General features: G+C 48.6%; 3 protein-coding genes across 3 annotated transcripts; all 3 read left to right on the top strand.

Moving 5' to 3' along the window:
• The first annotated feature begins 146 nt into the window (after window positions 1-146).
• F5B22DRAFT_584874 (PH domain-containing protein) lies at window positions 147-5106 on the top strand. The gene is made up of 2 exons (XM_047973462.1): window positions 147-4431; window positions 4487-5106. Exons 1-2 carry the CDS (start codon window positions 677-679, stop codon window positions 4968-4970), a joined length of 4239 nt encoding a protein of 1412 aa, XP_047835588.1. The 5' UTR covers window positions 147-676; the 3' UTR covers window positions 4971-5106.
• Window positions 5107-6546: 1440 nt separating this feature from the next.
• On the top strand, window positions 6547-8675 carry F5B22DRAFT_641374 (uncharacterized protein; the record flags this gene model as incomplete). The annotated part of the gene is made up of 2 exons (XM_047977980.1): window positions 6547-7747; window positions 7900-8675. 2 exons carry the CDS (start codon window positions 6547-6549, stop codon window positions 8673-8675), a joined length of 1977 nt encoding a protein of 658 aa, XP_047835587.1.
• Window positions 8676-10998: 2323 nt separating this feature from the next.
• On the top strand, window positions 10999-11750 carry F5B22DRAFT_147750 (uncharacterized protein). Its single transcript, XM_047969113.1, has one exon. It carries the CDS (start codon window positions 11195-11197, stop codon window positions 11645-11647), a length of 453 nt encoding a protein of 150 aa, XP_047835586.1. The 5' UTR covers window positions 10999-11194; the 3' UTR covers window positions 11648-11750.
• The last annotated feature ends 10719 nt before the right edge of the window (window positions 11751-22469 follow it).

Genomic DNA, 22469 nt, shown 5'->3' with positions numbered 1-22469 from the left:
GACAATGTTATCGATAAGTTGGGTCTGTGGGGTATCTGTACCTGTGAATCTGCTGTGGGCTTACATAACGTACAAGTAGCTGGGACTAGTAGCGCGCGTTAACGCCGATGCAGCCGACCGGAGGCGCTTGTCTCAGTCGGCTCTGATGTCAGTGGCCTTTGGTGATGGCGATGATGGTATCCAGCTGTCATTGTTGGAAAGCCTAGCCCAGACAGTACTGCCTAGAGTTGAGTTTCCCCTCGCTTTACGGAATTGTTTCCGGATGCTTCGAGTTCTCTGTAGCTGTCAAGTCATTGGTGCGACGCAAGAATTCAGCGCCAATCCACACGCAACGAACCATCCCCGTTTAAACACCCCTTGTCTATCTCAATCTCTCTCTCCAGGAGACTAGCTGTAAACTCGGCTTCATCCACATGCATCATTTCCGTGTATTATAATCTTGACAGACAGGTTGACGCCTTCCTTTCCGTCCACAGCCTTGTCAACCTTGTCTGCTGACATCTCCATCTTACCGTCGTTCGCTGGTCTACTACAATCTTGCGTCCACCCTAAGCAACTGCCCTCCTATCCGAGCTTCGTCTGTCGCTCCTCTGTATTCTAGAGGCGGGCCATCTCCCCAATGAGTTTATAGCGCCTCGAAAGTACTTACTGGCAAAAGTCATCACCTTTCTGCATAATGCCCGAAAACGCCGTTGCTGCCTCGCCTGCCCTTCCATCTCCTGCCGCCCTACCGAAACGCTCGAGTCCCTCGATACCAGTCACGCTAAACGAAGCCGGCCTCGATTCGCCGTCTTTCCGTGCCTCTGCCGTTTTCTTTGCCGATCAGGCCGATGCTATAGAGCGTTGGTTGGAGGGCTACGTTAGGACAACTTCTAAATTGACTCACGATATTCTGGGGTTAGAGGAGACGATCAATCAATATCTCACCAAACTCGTCCCATCGCCAGGAATCGTGTCAGTCGACCATGACTATACTGCGCTCGCTTTAAAGCGAGTCAGCGATGGATCGAGAGAATGGTGGGCGCAGATATTGAATATCGCGAAGAAGATAGATACGCTCTCAGTTGAACCAGTTCGCACCTTTCTTGCGAGTGACTTACGCAATTTCAAAGAGACTAAGCGAACGCTAGAACACTCTCAAAAGACTTACGACTCTACGCTCGCCCGATACGTTGGTCAATCCAAAACAAAGGAGCCCTCCTCCCTGCGCGAAGATGCGTTCGCTGTGTACGAAACACGCAAAGCCTATCTAAAAGCATCTATGGACTTTTGTTTCTTCGCCCCTCAACTGCGCTTCAATCTTGATAAATTGCTCGTACAGATATCGACTGATGTCTGGCGTGAGATGAAGAAGTCCCGCGATGCTGCTGGAAGCCTCGCCAAATTTGGCCAGGAGATGGATAGGGTGAGAGGATGGTCAAAAGAAATGGAGCTGACTGAGTCGGTATTTAAACGTGAGCTTTACATAGCTAGGCGTGATATCGGAGACAATACATTAGCAAGCTGTAAACCATCACGGGAAATTGATGATTATAGCGCCTCAACGGTGCCCTTTCTCGGCTCCAGAGGCTCCATGCATGTTTTCACGCAAGGGAAATCTGCTGCCATTGTGGAGAAACAAGGCTGGCTATTTCTACGAACTATCTATGGCAAGCCGTCAAGGACTAATTGGATTCGCCGGTGGTATTATTGTCGAGATGGCATCTTCGGGTGGCTTGTCAACGGGCCTCAAGGTGTTCTGCAAGGAGACGAAATCGGCGTCTTACTTTGCAATGCGAAGCCTGCTGTTCAAGAAGAACGCAGGTTTTGTTTCGAAGTCAAGACAAAGAATCAAACACTACTATTGCAGGCAGAAACACAGGCACAGCTCATGGAATGGCTCGAGGTCTTCGAGGTTGCAAAAAAACGAGCCTTTGAAGCCAGCGTCGGCAGGGACACGTCATTGCTGCCCGGTGGTGTTGACCCTGCTTTCTCGATTACTCCCCCATCCCTACCGGAGTTCTCTGCCAAAACGTTTGATACACAGGTCGATGAAGCTGCTGGCTTGGAGCGAGTTGGCACACTACCCGTTCCGGGACCCGATAGTGGACTTTTATCAAGACCAAGTTCTGATATCAATGCGACAGCCCCCAAACGGTCAGCGACATCTCTAGCTCGTGAAGAAGGTGAGAGCGGGCGTGAGCATGCCGCGCGGATAATGCAGAAACTGGATCTGCATCGTAAGGCGACGTTCACATCAAGTGCCGATAATATGGCAACGCCACCCCCAGGCCCGACTGGAGGCATAGCAAGTCTCATATCTGCCAGCCATGGTTTGTTGCCTGGGTATTCCGGGCCCGCCCTCAATCAAGCGACCAGCGTCAAACCTCAACAAGGGCAGTTACTTCTGGGCCCTGAGACAAGACCTGGAAGTTTGGCGCCTCTAACACTGGCAAAACCTCCAGCCGCGACTGTACTTAGTAGAACAGCCGTTGCTTACAGTGGCGAGAGGGCGCTGACCGCGAATCCCACCCAATTATTGCCAACCGCAATTATGGCGAATTACTGGGGAAGCAATGCTTGGGGCCAAGAGCATTCAACTAGAATTAGCCATACGGACCTGTCCTCTGAGGACCCTTTTGGACCCGATTCGCCGTCAATCAAAGTGACTACTCTTGGAGACCCCAACGACTCTAAAACCTCTTCGGCAATCTCACTTCATAAGAAAGCTGTCAGTATGGACGCGAAGATGAACCTCCCGAAGATCGCTATCAATTCCAAAGAGAAGCCTGTTCAAGAAACATTCCCGCCAAACTATCCGACAGAACTAAAAACGAACTCAGCTCAGTTTCGCCTCCTCTTTCCTAGCGTGCCTTTGGATGAGAAGCTCGTATTAGTTTTTCGGTCTGCATGGAGTAGCACTTCAGAAGCAGATAAAACCACACCTCAAATGGCTGGTAACGGGAGGATTTATGTTACATCAGACAACATGTATTTCTATGGACATCAGATGGGCCTCATAGTGGCATATACAATTAGCCTTGACACGATCACGGAAGTTACGGCAGCACCTGGCAGGGATTGCGATTTCATTTTCTTGCATTTGAGCCCAGACGCCGAAGGGATTGGTTATACACGAATCACGATAAAAACCTTCCTCGAGGACTTGGATCTTTTGCATGCGCGCCTCAACCTGTTAATCGACGACTTGCAAGCCGAAGAACCAATGGAGGTCCCCGAACTTATCAAAGCTCTCATTCAAATGGAAAAAGACGGGGATGTTGATCCAAGGAGCCCAAGTGCCGAGAGCTGGGAAGAGGTTTCGGCTCACACCCCCATCGACAATGGAACTGCTGCTGATAGATCAGTGAGTCCGAGGGTAGGCGCCATCGCCTATCGTTCAAGGAAAGAGAGCTCCCGCAAAACCTTTCCGAAATTCCAACTCCCTGCGAACCCCGTCATCTATGAGCCCGAAGACACGCCCAACAAGGTGGCGGAGCGGACCTTTGAAATTAGTGCCAAGGCATGTTTTCATGTCCTATTTGGAGACAAAAGCTTCATATTTCCCAAGTTGTATTTCGAGCGTAGAGCTCAGCAGATTGCCCAAGGACCATGGAAGTTGAATGACGCTGGGAACATGCAACGTAATTTCGATTTCAAAGTTACATATCGTCAACGTCTTGGCCGTTCCTGCGAAGAAGACATCACCGACCATCAAGTCATTGATATTTTTAGTGATCACGTCACATACGTCGTCACTCACGAGAAGACGCCTTGGCATCTTCCCCATGCGCAAGGATTCAAACTGGTCACCAAGATTGTCATTACACATGTTGCTAAATCAAAGTGCAAGCTTGCTATCTTCACGAAAGTTGTATGGTCGAAAGCACCGGCACTGACGAAACACCTAGTCGAGCGTCAGGCGCTGGATGATGCGACCCGGGATGCCGAGGAACTCGCCGAAGTGGCCACGGACCAGGTACGCAGATTGGGGCATCACAGTCGAACAAAACGAGCGATCCAAGTCTACGGAAACGTGGGCCTACAATCGCAAGTAGTGATTTTTTCACCAAACGAGGCAGATTCTGCAAGAAAGCCGCTCATCAACCCCCGGACTCTGGGCTCAATGCTTTTCGAAACGGGCAGGTCGTTTACTGAGAGTGTCGCATCTTCACTTATGCTATGGACCTTTGCAGCGCTAAGAAAAATATGGAAAGCAGTCACAGCACAGCGACTTCTAATCGTGTTGTTAGGACTCAGTGTCCTTACCAACATTACTTTCTCATCACAGCGTAGCGCGACGTGGTGGAGTGAGCGGCGTGCTGTTAGCTTCATGAACCGCATCGGCGTAGGGCCTAACATCATGATGAGCAAAGCAATATATCTAGCGGATCTGGATGAAGCGGCCAAGAGCACGTCAATTCAGCCATCATGGCCGCAAAATAGTTATTGGTAAGACACTCCTATGGCTAATGAGTATTAAAATTTGTAATAACGTGTAATGCAGCTACTCTACATTCCAGGCTATCGCCAATAGCAGCAGCATGGATGCTCCGCACGAGGACGCGGGTTCGGTATTGTCACCGTGGAGCTCAAGCCGCGCCACTGCCCGGCGGCTCCGTCGCACACGCCAAAAGCTCGGCTCATATCGGCACGACCTTATTGTGGCGATGCGACTAGTCAATAGCGTTGAGACGGAGATGCTGAGGTCGGAGTGGGAGAATTGGCTTATGGATGAGAGCTCTAGGTGCGAACAAGTAGGTATGGTGCTACAAGAAGCATCATCAAATGCTGGCGGTCTCAAAGCGGACTCGGTGAAGGGTCAGCTCGCGCAAAAGATCCTTAACAATGGGATCGACAATGGCTCAAATAAGGGACCGAACAGGAACGACAATTTGCGCCAGTGGTATGAGGAGTATTGCGGGAGTTGTCGGGTGGATCACGATGCTCTGCTTCGCTACCGCGAAGACTTATCCATGGCGCCCCTGTAGAAGCGAATATGCATGTGCTGGGCTACCTCGTAGACGTTGTGTGGTAGAAGAGATATCCCTATTGATAATATATATATTCTAGGAAATTAAACAACCCAAAATATACGTACGTCACTGAGTGGACTACATGTGCTTGGTTAAGTTCTCTTGCATTGAACATATAACTATGAGATCTAGGCAATACGAAGATGTGAAATAAAGTTACAATTTCGGTCTGAGCATCACCGTTCGATGAATTAAGATTAATCCAATATCTACATAGTACTCTGTAAAACGGTGGAAGAGAGAACGCCATCTTACTGAAATTTGCCGACACGTGTGGCGTGCCGAACCTAAGTAGTGGGTGACCCAGGGATTTCAACTTGATATATGCATGGATCAACACGTTGTTCGAAGGACCCTCACAGCTTCAACTTGAGTAAATAACTAAATCTTCGAGGGAGCAAAGAGAGCATATGCAACATTACTATTAGGTACTTACTGTAAGTAGGTAGGTGAACAGCTTTGTCTCTAAAACATATAGGGACATACTCCGTGTGCACTTTTGCTCCCACGAAACCCCCGCCGTCGAAAGATATCGTTATAGGCAACTTGTCCTTGTAAACTAGTCTACTGCTCTATTCTGATTGGCCTCGAATCCCGTTTTGTAAATCTGGCATTTCCGGAGATTTCGTGGAAGCCAAGGGGATTGATACACTTATCACCCTTCCAGATTGTGACTATGGCCAAAGCAGGTGCAGTAAAGATAGATAGCCACTCGGTTATCACGGCTCCGAGCTTGAACTACCTGCATGTATATAAGTGTATCAAGTGTGTTGTCCTAAGCTAGCGAAGTGCTTCGGTATTCCACTGTATTACTTCATACACGGGCTTGCTGGTTCAACTAAGACAAGATACGTAGGTGCCCGCCCAGTAACTAGGCCTATTTGAGATGCTATGATCCGTATAAGGGCGGCTAAAAGCGTCCAGTTCCCTCCTATGTAGACACTAGACGCTGCCTGGGGATCGTCAATTGGATTAGATAGTTGACGTTTGTTCGTCTCGGCGAGGGGATGATGCCACCCTTTCGAACCACCCAACTGGACATCGCCGTGACGTCATCAAGAGTACGCGATAACAAGCTGCGATTCTATCCATTGCATTGCTTCTGTTGTGAGTCCCAACAGCTCGGCAAAGACGTATTGCCGCAGTTCCATAGACCCTGGTCATCTGCCCTGGTCAGCAATATTGGATACTTGGGAGCCTAGAACGTGCGACACTGCGGCTCCTTAAATAAGTATAGTAAGTAGATACCCAAGGCCTTGAAGGAAGCATTTGGCTCAATGCTCATTCATCATTGCCCAAACACTGCTACATAATATTGTACGACAAACTTGCCTATGTGATATTCTCATGTCTTAGGGCCGACTCTCGAGGTGGTTCAATTGTCTTAAGCAGCTCTTGATCAAATCTGTTGCATCCATCGTATATAGTTCGACAACGCTGTTAAGATCCGATAGCCAGCACGCGACTCTGTCATATCGCCCCGCGTCGTCTACACGAATAACAAAAGTGTCCGCAAGAGAAGGTTAACGAAATGTCCAGTAGTGTCCATGAAACATTCAAGGCGCTTGGCCCTGTCGACTGGGAAGCATTCGCTCAAGAAGACCCAACGACCTGCATGCCCGCCACTTTCAACGACGCCCACTGTCTCATTGACTCAATACCAGCTCCCTCCGAGAGCGATTCTTTGCCGAGTCAATCGGCTGAGTACTCGCAGAAAGCCAGAGAGCTGAGAAAGGAGTGGAAAGCAGTGAAAGTCAATCCCCGCGACAACCCGCTCGAGTTAAACGTCTACAAGTTACCGGCAAAGGATGGCAGAGGCGCATGGTTTGCAAGGCGGAGCGTCCACAGCGGACAAAGCTATAAGAAATGGAAGACAGGCATTGAAAAAGAGTTCGCCGAGAGTCTTAAGGTTCAAGGACAGCCGGGAGACGGCAAGATCAGAGGATTGGGTGCCGATAAATGCGTCGCAGACCGGACCGTAAACGGCTATGGGAAAATACAAGTCTATCAGCTCTCGGCGCAGTTTCCAGGTCCGACTACGCCCCGCGACTTCGTCACCTTGTGTTTGATCTCCGACACGGAAACAACGACATTTACAGCAAAGAAACCCGATCGACCGAGAGAATATATGCTTGTCTCGAAACCATGTGTCCACCCTGAATGCCCAGAGCGTCAAGGATTTATACGGGGCTATTATGAATCTGTCGAGCTGATTCGCGAAGTCAAAACTTTAGAGTCGGTGACACCTTCGTCGAGTAGCGGTCCAAGCGACCCTCTATCGTCATCAGCAACAAGCCGCTCTGAAAATATCGGCAGGGAGTCGACTCTATATGACCAGAGCGCCGAGTCAAATAGTAGCATAGGCGAAACTTACGACGACAATAATTCCACAATTGAGTGGATAATGATCACCCGTAGTGACCCTGGAGGCAGTGTTCCTCGTTTCCTCATAGAGAAAAAGACACCAGAGGGAATAGTGACTGATGCTGGCAAATTCGTGCAATGGATATCATCCGAAAGGTTTGAGATGTTGCTCAAGACCAACTTTGAATCTATACCAACCGAAGTCGGAACAACACCAAGCAATGCGTCCATGTCTGTCGTGCCTGGGGGTTTATCTAGCTCTGTTCAGGCGCCACATACCGACTCTGGGGTTAAAACGGGTTTTGGAGGAACCGGATCAGAGAATTCGGAGCCTGCGCTTTCGCCAGGACCTAGCGGGGTCTATGGGAGTATGTAAACCACTGGAGTCTTTTTTTTTTTTCTGTTCTAATTACGCCTGGAGCCCATAGTTGACTATTAAGAGCACAAGTGTGTCTCGGGAGTATGCAGAACTCCCAAAACTTTTAGATGAACGAGCAATTACTGATTCTAGCGGTTGTAGTGATATCGTCCACTCTTGGTATGGTAGCATCAGCAGCAGCTTCGCGATTCTATGGACAACCTGAGGAAAGCGAATCCGAGATTTCTACACCCGAAATTTCCGATACCTCGTCCCTTCATAGTTTCCACAGCTTTGACGATACGGTAGACATCGAGCCGATCACAAAGATACCAGAGCGCGACGAACCGGCTATCTCTGTAAACGCCGACGCAGATGAAAGTTCATTGAAGTCTACACAATCTACACATCACGACAAAGAGCTTAGAAAACTAGAGGAGCGGCGGCGGAAAGCAGAGGAGAAACTGCGGCGAGCCGAGGAACGCGCCCTCGCAAAAAAGAACAACGACGCGCAGCGCGACGAGCTAGCGCTGCAAAAGCTGCGTGACAGACACGAGCGCGAGATTGCGAAACAAGAAGACAAGTACCAGCGGGAACGTCGCAAGCTCGAAGCCAAGCGAGCCGCCGAGGAGAAGAAGGCCGAGGAGCGCCGGCGTAAGCAGATCGAGCGCGAAGACAAGGCCAATCTTACCCTCGAGCTGGAAAAGACGCGCGCCGATAGGGATGTCGCTCGCAAAGAGATCGAGATCTTGAAGGAACAGGTCGGGCAACTTCAAGCTTTGAACACAAAGCTCGTAGCACGTCTCGGGCGCGAAGGCATCAGCCTTGATGATAGCTTTATACCTAGTTCAGGGAGTTGTGGGCCGACTCCTGCGAGCCTTGGCGGGCCAGTGACTGAGCAGGATCTGGAGAAGAGGCCAAGTAGCGTTAAGTCATGAGATTAAGGTCTTGCAAAGGAGGTGTGTCCATCCAATTTAGACCTGATAGGAGTGAACCATAGCGATAGTGGTAGCGAAGTACGTGCGAGTGGATATGAACATAAGGCATAGCGACGATGACACGAATTGTATAATTATGTTGATTAAGTACTTACTTAGATTCGCGATATCAGATATGCGAGATATAACAGCGTAACAATCGGCCCGGGTATATTCTGCTAATGCTTTCTATCACGTCCCGATGAGTGTGAGGCTGTTGACTTGTTCATCACGAAGAATCGGCTTCCAAGCCCAGTTTGTTCTGCATGACACCGGTCCCCAAGTACTAGCTCATTCCTGACTATTGTGCATCCCCAGGGAGAGCTTCCAGATCAAGCCGGCGTGCTTTTGAATTCTCCTATTGTCTTCCCTACTAGTTAGTCCCTTTGGGCGATTTCTCAGCCCTGAATTGATTCCAGGGTTGGAAGCGTTCGTTCGATGACAGTGACTGTTTCGGATTCCGTGGAGTGGTATGTTGCCAGGCTCAATAAGTAAGCTACGAGTGCCGTCAAACCATTGCCTCGCTTGTGAAGATATAATAAAAATATTACATTAAATACTAAGCCCCGCATCCATGGTCAATACTCGTCGTCTATATTGTGCAACTCGGGATATTAGGCACCATATGCACCAAAGGATGATTTTCAGTCTACACTTGTGTATAGACTAATGCTCTTCAAGAGGTCCAGTCTCGGAATCCTTACATACACTCCATTCAACACAAGACCGAGCACATGTCGGCTTTCTCGCTAACATCCAGAGTATAGAGTGTTTACATGCTCAGTAATGAGTCTTCAGAAGTGCGGATATCCTCGAATTCTTATTTGAATACCAGCCGCTTGTATCATGAAGTAATTTTGGCAATTTCATGGAGGAATATAACGTGTGAATATAAGACTGATTGCGCTTTGCTTATCTAATCCTGCTAGGTATCTCAAGTTCACATCTCATCGACGGATGCTAAAAATGCAGTGCAATCCCTTGTTTCACCGAAAACAACATTAGTAGTGGGGCGCTATGCTAGGTATACCGTAGGTTACTCCATGTCGTGATAGTAGTTCTTAGAGTAATACTGATCCGTCTATCGACAGAGAATGTCTATTTGTCTCTGAATTTTCTATTCCTGTATATGGTTAATAAGGTCTGGCGAGACATAAGTATTCTCGCCAGCTTATTGCGCGGGATAGCCCAATAAGAGATTAAAACTTTGACAAGATGATAATCTAATATATATCAGACTGAGTATAACCTGGGTCATGTAAATACTAATCAATTCCCTCTCAGACTTCTGATTTATACGAGTAAGTGAAACACTCCTCGGGGAAGTCGTACTTCTCAACTCTCTCACACTATGGACACTCAAAGGCTTCACTTTGTGTACAAATCACACATAGAACCCCCTTAGTATCTTTACTGGTGTAGATGAGTGATTGTAACTTTAAGCCCGAGTGAAAGATGATAAGTATCACACAACGACACCCCAGCCGAACTAGAGACTATCAATGTGGAGTGTGCTTTTGAGATATCTCACGTGCGGTAATCTCAAGTACCTAGTGCGACCTGGATTGCAACAAGAATTCTCCGAACTTGAGAGGCTGCTGCTAGTACAGACGCATATCCGTGCCAATAGCCATGCACATGATTCGAGGAGCAGATTGTGAGAGCGATTTGAGTCGCCAATTACTTCACACTGACCAGCTCTCGCAGCCGTTGTGACGAACTGGCTTGGAACACCTCACTCTGTGTTACTTCAAAAGCAGTGGCTGTCACGCGGAATCACCCCAAGCTATCCCCAGGAGGTATGAGGGCGTGGAGAATGGAATCTTGTGTGACTTCCAGACTTGCCATTCAACCTGTCTGAAGCCCAAAATGGCGAAAATCTCAACGCCCGCCCGCATGATACTTCGGATCACGGCCCGCAGCTGTAGCAACGAATTCTTATACGAGATCTTGGCATATCTTTACTGACTAGCTGATAGTTAATAAACTGTCTATTAAATATGTGTCTGTATATGAGCGCACAAAGGCGTCGTGATGTGGGCGGTCGAACCCTCACGGAACACGATTGATGGTACAATGAGCTCGTCATCGAATGAGGGCAGATCACGACTTGAAAACTTGACTCGACGAATGTACTCACGACAAGTCATCTTCCAAGCCAGCAGTAACACCCATCTCTCGACTAGAAGGGGTCAAACTTGATATACACGCTAAAGCGGGTTCCCATCGGGAGGTTGCCTCGGGACAAACATCTTCGATGAATCAAAGTAATATAAGGCGTTCTCTGGTAAGCTATAGACAAATCCTACAACTCAGAAAAGAGATGGAAGCATGCATATTTTGCTCTTCAAGCTCTTGGGCGGTTTGTCCTGTCTCTACCCCTATGTACAACATAATTCCAGGGGATGCTAAACCTACGTACACACCACACTTCGTTTCGAATCTAATTTCCCATTGCGAGCATTTTTAACTTCGAAGATATGCGCCTTGATGCCTTCACAGCCCTAATCACCATACTCAAAACAATCCAAAGCGCACCCGCCCTCCCACTAAACCGACGGCTCCCCTTCTCACGCCGCTTGGACTCCAGCAGCTGTGAGTTTTACGGGTACGTGGATAACAACGAGGTGTACAACGAGTACACAATCGAGATGGCCGGCTGGGGCAATGACGGGTCTTCAAACGGTTGTGCGGTTGGGGTCCCGAGTATTATCCAGACACAATGTAGGGCCAAACTCGACAACTTTGCCTGCACACAAGTCTACGAAAACCTCCACGACACGCTAATCAGCTTCCGCATTAACAAGGCGGCCATTGCACAGCCCGACTGCGTCACCGAGGCATTGAGACTCGCCAGCATAGCGGCTCACCACGAGCAGACCATTGAATGTTTCTGTCTCGCCGAATGTTGGCCATCGCAGACGAGCGTTTAGGACGGGGATGATGGGATCGCGGATAGGGTAAACTACACACAGATTATATACATGGGAGGTAATATCGTGAGATTAAAGAGCGTTTTAACGAGTGGAATGCCACTATGATTCATAATCGAAAGCGAGGGGCATGTCTTGGGTTCTGATACTAGGGGATGTCGATCCAAAGCAATATTTTTTACGGCTTTTGACTTCACGGATATGCTATGATGTGTCGAAGCTCATCTCGTTATACTTGCTATCCGGGGACGATAGCAAGGTGGTTAAAGTGCAGGTTGATCATGAGGATGGGGGCTCTGTTTCACTATGTGGTCCGCTTTCTCAACTCAAATTCATTCATTTGCGCGCCTCAGCCAATATCAACTGTAGGGATAACAGCTGCGTCTGCTTCTCTTCTTCATCTCCATCTTGAACTAGTATCAGAATGTCCTGCCGCCTCGCACATAATTCATCTCCTCATCGCTCTACTCAAGTCGTTGCATAGAGGGAGGTTGTAGCGAGGATACGGTACGTGATTACATGTACGCCTGTGGCGGTTCAACGGGAGCAAACCTAGGGCAGTATATGCCTACCTAATCCAGGCAGTATCTACAGCGGGATATCCCGAAACCTGTGCGGGCGCGTCATCGCGCATTTTTCTGGAACAATTCCGGCGGCGAAAAGCAACGCACCTGTGCATGAGCGAGAGTTCGTTCTTCGCTGCTCATGCCCTTGTAGTTCTCCAAGATGCACATAGTAGTATCCTTCTATCTGACGAATATCTGAAAATTCTCGTCCCTTTTTTGCCTCCCCCCAACTAGGAACCCCCAACGTCGGTACGGTGGATACTACATCTTTTTTAGTCATTATTGGTGAAGATATATATCATACATATATCTGTCTAAGCTATATCTCGTGTAGAAGCGGTTATTCTCGCTGCAACTACTGCCGAGAAACGGGCCGATGAGTAGCCCAACTCCCAGATACGCACTGGGGACTGCTTCGTACTATGTACACGTAGTAGGTAGGGTTCTGCCGACCAGAGCGGCTAACTTCACCGGCGGAGTAGATCTACAGGCCGCGATAGTCGGCTTCTGGATTGGGCGGGTCCACGATACTACATAAACCAACCCATATTCCACGCCCTAGTGAGATAGACCGTAAAACATGTTTTCGGGCTTGGTCGTGGATCCCTTAATGGGCGTGGAACGACACGTCTGTTTCCTATTTCTATCTTTCGTCATGTAGTGAATGGTATTTCTAATTGCTTATGAAACTGCTTGGCCGTCGTGACAGCTGATATAGAGACTGACTTTGACGACTTCAAAAGGATGGTCTCGAGGTATGCTTGATTATCTAAGACCGGTTCGAACGATTCCCTACCTGTAACATGAAGCCCTATCACGGCCGTTGCAACGGAGAGACGTTCCACGGATACAGCGGTTATTGGACGACAGGCGCCACGGCCGAAGCAGTTGATCATGCAGCTAGCACGCTGCTCAAGTGTGTCTTGGACAGAGTGCGAGTGGGGAGGGAGGTGGGTTTGATTCCTACGATCAGTGCTGCAGGTGGCCGAAAGCAGGCCACAGAAATGTTGCTGTTGTGCCGATCGGGAAGCAGGGTCTTTCAGGCTACTGCAGCACAGAGTGTTTTATTACATCGTAATTATGGGCGTCTTGAGTGTCCTCGAGTGTGTATGGGTGTGTAGATGGTAGTATTGAAAGTTGACGAATCGCAGATTTTCGTGTTATAGCTCTAAGCGCATGGGTGGTCACATCCGGCTGTCGTAGGCTAAGGTGTCAGAAACCGCGTGTTCGAAAGTTTATAGATCACTATATAGTAGAGATTAGTTATAGAGATATGGAGATATAGAGACGTATAACGCCACCGTAGCGTCACATAAATCGCCATCTTTGGCTAGCTAGCTTGTACTGGCTTGGGATGCGGCTGGGTGGCTTGCTCCTCGAGCATTGAGGATGGTGTAGAGATGCTACTTTGCTAAGAGGACCCGAGGGTAACTACTGGATACAGCAGGGGCTTCATCAATTGAAAGCCTTTGTCGCCACGCAAGGGCAAGTGAATCTTTAACAAGCAGTTGTACTTGGAGTTTATGCAGGAAGGCGAGTTTAGAATTACACTGCAACCCGAAGAGCATCCTATGACGACAAGCCGCCATTTCTTTTTTATCGGGCTGGCTTGACCGATGTGTTCCGCGCTGCAATGGAACACACACTCTACTTCCCGATTCCCAGCATCGGGCAACCTGAAGGGCCCGAACACATCACATTGGGTCACACCAAGGACGCTTGGAGACGGCGTGCGTTGCATAGGTGCGACACGATTACCACGTCTTGGTACGGTAGCAAACACCATAACACCTCCCGCTCACGCTCTCACCCTGTATTACTGCCCTATCGAGTATACATTTTGATTGTCTTATACCGGCAATCTGTTGGCCGCCGATCATAGGTTCTGGATGCGCTGCAGAGACAGAGGAGATCTACCCTGCACATAGCTTTTTCACGAGATTTGTTGATCTCATCCGCGCTTCTTTAACCGACTTGGATAGAGATTTCAGGCTTGCGCTGTGCGCTTCCGCTTTGCTCAAGTGAGCATCTGTAGTCATAGCTCCGTTCAGCGAGCTGAGATATGCATTGGACTTGGGTGTCTTGAAACCAGTCCGTGCTCTAGAGGGACCAGCTGCTCGGTAATGCTAGGTAATGGGGAGCTAAGACTGTATGAGGATGTAGATACTTGATGAATGCTGAACATTGCGCGTCTATACCAATACATGTACTCAGTAGGTATGATAAGCCATGGTGAGTGACTGTGAGACCAGATCTAGCACGGGGCAATGGAAATCCAGGTACACCCACGATACGCAAGCCAGGGCTTGGTTCTGCCATAACGTCATAATCCGGGTATGTGTGCGTGGGTGTGTCTATCTCCCTCTGAATACCTACCTACCCTAGCATACACGTATCTCCGGTTCAGGGCTGCAGGAACTATTGCGACAGACGCTCTGTGGCAAGTTGCAATGGTCATCGAGTAGATGGGTGATTGGATAGATGGCTAATGTCCTTTTCGCATGGGCATCCTAAAACAGTCCAGGCCGATGAGGGCCGCAGAAGTAGCATTCCGCGACCTGCTAACTATTTCAAGGCTGACCCAGTGGACTTTTGTGAGATGGTGTCCGGCTAGTCTGGGGTAGCAGGGATATTGTCACGATGGAGGTGTAAGCGACTACATGCCATCCTTGCATATACTTGGATATGAAGCTATAACAAATGCTTCGCCAGCGGAAACACGTTGCCGTGGAACCTGGAATACCTTAGGCTGGCGAGGGAAGATGGCTCATTCCACGATTCTGGGAAAATCCGTATGTTTTAAGTTCTATTGAACATGCTGAGTGAAATCGAAGCTTACTACATAGGTAGGTAGATCAGTTCAAGATGTCTTTGACGCTATGGCGGGTGGAAGCCTCAGGATGAATGGATAAGTTGGAGAGCAATAAATCCAGCTATTATTCTCATGGAATTGGTCACCAGCAATCAGTTACCGCTGTCATATCTCGTATGCATTGTAGAGATATTAAGATGCAGAGCGAGTATCGCAGATTATCCGTTAGAAATTTCGAGCCAATAGTAGCCGCAGAGATAGACAATGAGTGGATGGTGGTCAAGACTTTTAAGGGTTATCCCTTGTCGAAAACAGTTCACCTGACCTGGGAAGATTTCAACTTTTCATCCGTTGAGTTGATCACTTATGAGCTAGGCTAAACTGCGGTTGGCGCTTCGCGTTGATATGGTGTATGTACAATGTAGCCATTGAGGCATCGTTTAGCCAGCTGTGTATCTACAGCTACCTAATACTACGCAACGTATAAAAAGGTTGCATTCCCATTGTCTGGGTGGTTGACAGCCCTCGACAGCATAGACAGGGACCACGACCAAGCAGGGGACTGAGTTGGGGAAATTTGGAGAAAGCTTTGAGCCTATCTTGGAAGTGGTTTCAGTCAGATATTGGTAAAGGTCTCTTCTTACTATATTGCAGGGAGGCGAGGGAGGTATAGATGAAGCTTTAGATTACCTCGGCTATAAAAGTATTATCGGAGAAACCTAGAAGAATAAGGCATTGGCGTGTAGTCAGGGGTCATCGGCCATTATGAAAAGCCTCGAGTTTGGATAGCTGCTACATGATACACACTGTATCAACTTGATACAATTCAAGGATTCCAACAGGACAGTATAGCAGCACACAAGGCCCAGTCTCGCCTTATTTAATTTCCCCGCTGTCACGCGGTAGAACATGCCTGTGATAATCGACACAGTTTCTCGCGCATCACCTTTTAATACTCGCGCGCCATGCTAAACCTACCATAGTAATTGTTGGGGCAGTACGTACTAATACCCCCACAACAGTCCTTGGCACACCTAATCTAGCCCTTTTCGAAGTATAACCCTTATATCTCCCAGCAGGACCCATGATAGCCATTAGAAAAAAAAAATACGCACCTAACGGGCGTTATCTTTGCCCAGGTGACTTCGAAGGTCAGTCAAATAGGTGGTGGAAGGGGTAATTTCGTATTAAGATCAATAAGCAAGTCACTTTTTTAAGGCAGGTTGAAAAATATATCATAGGGCACTTTTAGAAGGGAACATTTTTACTAGCAAATATAGTAGTAAGCTGTTCGTTATAAAGTTTTGAACTTAAGAGATTAAAGGGTGTAGGTACTTGTTGAGTGATGATATGAAAAATGACTGTTTTCATAATCGCTGTCAAGGGTGTGTCTGCAACTAACCCCAACTTGTATGGGAAACCAGGGGGGTTGCAGACAGAGACCCGACAATTGCTATGGTAGGTTTAGCGTGGCGCGCGAGTATTAAAAGATGATGCGCGAGAAACTGTGTCGTGTGATAATAGGTATTACCGATACAGCTTACAGCTATTATAGCCTTCCGCCCATTTCATTCGGCTTCATTGGAATATATCTCAACTCTTGTATCAAGTTAGTCCATGCGCCGAGTAGGTATTCCGCCATGCTGCGAGACATTCTAGATCCTGCCAAGCAACTACTCACAGATGCGCTGAAGAAGCTGCTGGCGCGGCTCTCGGGCACAGGAGGCATTAACAGCCGAGTAGGTCTGGAACACAACATGCAGAGCACAGTAGCTGCCTATATCTGTAGGTCAGGCAGATTGTATGCTCTAATCGCATAGCTATCGGTGGTGTGTGTAGTGTCACGGACCGTGAAGCGAGTGAGGCTGGCCTTTGCACATGCCAGGCTCATTAGTTGCCCGGTAGTATCGGCGCGCGCCCATCGATTAGATGTGAAATAGCTCGACGAAGAGAAGCTCTATTTCTGCCAGTACAGCCAGTACAGCTAGGACGAACCGTAGGTTAGTGCCATTGCTTCTGGTTAGCATCACCGGGGCCACAGCCGCAGTGGCGTGGGTGTTGTGACGTGCTTCGAAAGTATGGCTCTGTCTTTCTATCTCTGGACCGTCCGTAGCACTGCCTCGTCACTCATGTTCCTGACCTCGTACGGCGTATATTAAGCTCGCTTTACACATGACATATACATATACATACATAGTAAGTGGCATTATGTTATGTGCTAACCATTGGCTTGGCCGGCAAGCTGGACTCTCCAACTGCCTATCGCCAGTGCATCGACTTGGAATGAAACAGCCCAGTGGGACAGAAACGGTGCGCCAAGTCATCTCTGGGACTTAGCAATCCGACCCGATGACCTTCCTAGAAGCGTAATGGCGTCTCAGGGTGTGTTTCATGGAAAACTTGGAAGCTATTAAGTACGCACAGTAGAGATCTAGAAGTGGTCCAGCCACACCTCAAGGCCTACCTGAGAATTGCATGCTTCGAACATATGCATAGCTATTCCTGCACAGACTTTCTACTGTAACCCCCCCTTGATAACATACTTAATAGATACTTTACCTAGTTGGTACGCGACCCGACAAAGTAGGCGAGTAAGTGAGTAGGTAGACTGCCGACTTGAATAGACACTTTCGAAGCTGAGAGTTGCCGAGCCTTGATGGGCTTTCTAGTTTCTCCTCTTACCCTGACTGCATAGGTATACCGTACGCACCACGAAAGCCATTCTTTGACGTACACAGGAATATTGCAAGTATGAGGGAAATTTTTTTCACCTCTCGTTTGTCCCCAACTTCTTACAAGTCGTTGCTTGCAATAGGCGGGCGTGTTGGGCGGCCATGGAGCATCCGACGCGACCCGCACAAGTCGCCGCTTCGTGGAGCAACCTAGACGACAGTGCCTCGCAGGCTGCATGTTATGCAGTAGTCGCTGGAGACCCTCCATGGCATCGACCACAGGCAGACGAGCAGACACAGGCATACATTGATTATGGAGACAGCCCTCGACAGCTAGACTGCCCAAAGCACCTAACGCCGTTGTCATACGCCGATGGGTTGTCCATCCCTCTACTTAGTAAGTGGTCCGTTAAGCTTGGCGAAGCGTACATTACAAAAATAGAGAACATAATATCCTAATTAGGCTCGGTGCTACTGCATAGCAAGCAGCGTCCTGCTTACTTAGGGTATACTTTATAGTAAATAGTTATGAGACAATGATGCTGCAAAGTCGAGGCAGGATTCATTGTTGCTTCTATGGGTAGCCTACAGTACAGTACATTCGAATTGCGGATGATTAGCTCAGCAAAGGCACAACTACATTACTATGGTTAGATGCCAGTACGTGAGTGACTGTCGTTGATGCAAACTAGAAACTCGGGAGCGGCCCTGCCGAGTAGAAAAGATGAGCCCCAGGCGAAGGCGGTAGTTTGTGCATGATAGCATACCGGTATTTACACTCAGCTCAGTGCTGTATGACTTTGCTCACCACCAGAAGAACAGCCTTGGAGACCCTGGTAACCCAACGCACTGGGGCACCTTGCTCTGGAAACACACTACGCTCCATCATCCTCATCGGTATGATTACATTAGGTACATACTTACTAAATACGTAGTAAGGTATCGGTACCGGTAGTAAGTGAAAGTTGAAGGAGTTGTGTCACTACCGCAAGTATGTGTGGTAAGAATGACGAGTCGTTCCTGAAGAGCCGCTACAATTATGATTATCCGAGACGACAGTAACAACGACAGTGACAATGACAATGACGACTTATGGGTGACGCTCTAGGATAAGAAACCCGAACTTGCCGAACCGTAATCCACCTTGAGATACCTACTGTACACTACAAGCCGAAGAACTACTAGAGTATGTACAAACCACGATTGCATGATACGTACGCATAGGGTATCTAGACAGCGACGTACGCAGACTAGAGAGCTGTTGATGGCATAGATCGTATGTTCTGATACCACTCCAAGGTAGGTATTCCATCCATGCATGCCCTACCAGACCGATACCACACCATGCGTGCGAGGTAGTGGAGTCTCGTCGGGCTCAGTCAATCAGCTCGCTTGCTATGCACGCATCCAAGACGTACGTACATATAGCATGCAGCAGCATGCGTCGAAGTGTGAGTCAACGCAGTGGTACCACCAGGGAGAGAAGGCAAAGCGGTTGCTAGATGGACATGTAGTTAGTTGTACTCGGCATAGTTGGTCGAGAGCAGTACTTTACTTACTTACTTACATCCCTACTATGTATATGGTAGGTGAGTAAGTAAGTAATCAGTTGGCTGGGCTCTGGCTTGGGAAGGGAACGATGTGCGTCATCCCTGAGACGTTCTACTGCCGGTATATTCTCCTCTGCAATGTCAAGATGCTTCAATCTAGAGAAGCAGTGCAGATATCAGTATATAGGAATGTCGAATTGGTTCATTGCCAATCGGATCTGCTGGATTAGGTAGCATACCGGTAGTTTGAAGTTTACCTACTTTTCCCTCCATTACTTGGAACGGCAGATGCAAAACTACCACAATAAGGTTCGAGCATGATGATAGAAAATAAGCATAAAAGCGCCCATGGGCCGTTACCCGCGTAGAGCCTGGGGAAAGGGATGCTCCCATCGACATACATACATTACTTACACGTGTATGTCAATGACCGAGCCGAGAAGCACATGGTATCAACGTGAAGAGGGTACCGGCGAAATTTGGTCAATATCAAGATCAGGGTCAACAGATACCTACCTACCTACCTACCTACTACATGGTGAAAGACGAGAAGAAGGACGGTATCAATTATAGGAATGTGAACGGGCTGAACAAGGGCAAAGCACAGCAAGCCAGCGCAAGCAAGCAATACAACGCCGAGCTGCGCAACAACGGCAGGGTTGGCCCTGGCGCGCTCCGAGCCGGCAGGTAGGTACATGGGCTGGTGGTCCCTTGTACTCCGGGGGGTATGCATCTTGTGACCTAAAACCCACTCGTTCTTGTGGAACCGGCAGTGGGGATTTCCAACGGCGGGCCAATCGAGTCCCCGCGAACAAGCCACAACCTAGATCGAAGCTCCTTACCTAGGAACTTGGCGTAGCTCAGTGCCCCCCTGTGCAGCTAATAAAAAGCCACCAGAAACTCGTCTGCGCAGACGCGAGGTAGAGCTACAGTCTCGTCTTGTATCTTACATAGTACCTAGGTACCTAGGTACAGTCAAGTTGTAAGTAGGCGAAGCACATACGTGCTTCCGAGCCAAGATGAGGCTCCTTCATTGATCGACCAGACACGCTCGAGAGCTGCTTGCTTGGGTATCGTTACCCACGATATCTTGAGACTCTACTGCTGACCTGACATACCTCTACCAATATGGAATCTGTAGGTTATGGTAACCACCTAGGCAATAGTGTAGGTATTCAATATTTATGCCCACCTACAGTAAGTACGCCATTCCACTGGGTACACCATTAGATACCGTGGGGGCTAAATCTTGTTATAACTGTGCCGCGATGGAACCTCGACGGCTGGTGGAAAATGCCGCCGATCGTGCCCTTTTTTAATAGGAATCTTCCAAGAAGGAAGCAAGCCATGCCGACAGTGTAGTGCGATGCGGTTGCTGGAATCACTCACACTGCTAACGGATTGTGCTGATATCTTCTCAAGATACTACTACTGTACTGCTTGCTATACGTGGATGTGAGGTTATAGGTACTTTATCGTGATGGGTCTTACTTACAAGTAGTATGCGCTTGTCTTATCAGGCTGACTGGGTCTGGTTATTTCTAAATCAAGCGTGACTTGAGAACGGTCTGGTTACTTGAATCAATGAAAAGAACCTATGATCGACCGCAGGACATGCCCATAATTACACACTGATCTCTTTCTGTACCTCTTCGAAGCTGGAGCATCCCGATTTTTAACCAAATGGCGCTCTTCATTCTAGGCCATTCTGTGATTAAGAGGAAGATCTGTTTGTTGGCTCGTGTGCGACTGTATCTACTACTTCGTAAAGCGCAGTTAATTGTAAGATTCAGCGCGAGTTTCACGCCCCAATTGGAAAAGATATGCGTTGTCGTTCTTGTTGAAGGAAAGATACCTACTACCTACTGTGTAAGTACAAGTACTACGTTACGACGCTTACGCAGTAGGTAGGTAAACAACTACAACACGTAGCAGGAACTACTTGAGTCGACTGCGATGAGTACCTATGGATACCTTCACTCACCACACTCTCTGCACAGAAAATAGCTGCAGGCCTCTATGCCCACTTGTAGGTCTCATGTAGACTATCCGATCCGGAAGTACTGTCGATATCCGATATCCATCAACGGCATTCGGGATTGCACCGCCATGGACGAGTTATGCAATTATGAAGCTTTCCCATCCACACGTGCAGCAGCCGCCGCCTACATGTACCATGTACCATGTACAATGTACAATGTCGCCCAATTGAACGCCCCTTCATCTCTCTCACTGGCAAGCTCCCCACCTCTCTCAGCTCCCCTCCCCCTCCTCTGCCCCCCCCCTTGCCCCTCCTACCTTCCTCCCACCTCCCACCTCTCACCTCACGCTCTTCGCAACCTTAATTCACACAGGCGCGCTCGCTCTCTCTTTCTTTCTCTAAATCTATATATATATTTAAGCGTACCTACGCTTATAGACAGACATCCATCTACCTAAATTGACATCTATTGCACTGTAGTCAATATAATCCGGCAGCCCGTATCAGGTGCTATACCTTAGATACCTAGTATTGACCCTGGGCAGGTAGCTGAGGGACTACCTACTCTAGGTAGGTACTGTAACATAGCCCAGGGCCCCCTACAGTGTCTGTATCGTTCTGCCTGCCGACTTACGTAGCATTACCTTAAAGTAGGTATGTGTAGGTAGGCTCTCTCTCTCGCGTATCAACCAGCCGTCTGTCTTTCGACCTCCAGGGCCCCAGAACGGCGCAATTACTTCGTGGGTACAGTACATGTTAGGTAGGTATTGTTCCATGTTAGTAGGGGCAGCCAGCATATGCCCGCTATCCACCTCCCTAACTAACTGCCTGTACACCTGTACCTACTCGCCTACCTAGGTACCTACGTAGGTACCTACACACTGCCTGCCCATCCGCCTACCTCTTACTACCGGCCTACCTACCTATAATCTACCCAACCTACCGTAGGGATCTGTGATTTCCAATCATTCGCTTTACCCAGGAATCATTGCTCCAGCCCGTCTTCGACTGCTTTGCCTGAATCACAGACTCGCCTTCTCACCCACGGTCCACGGTTCTTGGCCGTTGGAAGATTCCTTTTCTCCCCCTTCTCTTCGCTGCTCCTCTTTGTGTGCCAGTCCTCCGTCATGTCCAATTCGTCGCCGCCCGTCGCCTCAGCTCCCGCGAACAACGCTAGCAACGATGATTCTGGTATGCCCACCCACTACACACGCGCACACACACACACACACACAGACAGA

This window comes from Xylaria bambusicola, assembly GCF_022495145.1.
Source record: "Xylaria bambusicola strain CBS 139988 unplaced genomic scaffold F5B22scaffold_2, whole genome shotgun sequence".
NCBI lineage: Eukaryota > Fungi > Ascomycota > Sordariomycetes > Xylariales > Xylariaceae > Xylaria > Xylaria bambusicola.
The sequence above is the reverse complement of the archived record's forward strand: the minus strand, read 5'-3'. Positions and strand labels throughout refer to the sequence as shown.

Excerpts from the sequence above, each read along its gene's own strand:
- F5B22DRAFT_584874 (XM_047973462.1), top strand. The coding sequence starts at position 677 with ATGCCCGAAAACGCCGTTGCTGCCTCGCCTGCCCTTCCATCTCCTGCC. Across the intron at positions 4,432-4,486 it reads TGGCCGCAAAATAGTTATTG|CTACTCTACATTCCAGGCTA; the intron begins GTAAGACACTCC and ends CGTGTAATGCAG.
- F5B22DRAFT_147750 (XM_047969113.1), top strand. The coding sequence starts at position 11,195 with ATGCGCCTTGATGCCTTCACAGCCCTAATCACCATACTCAAAACAATC.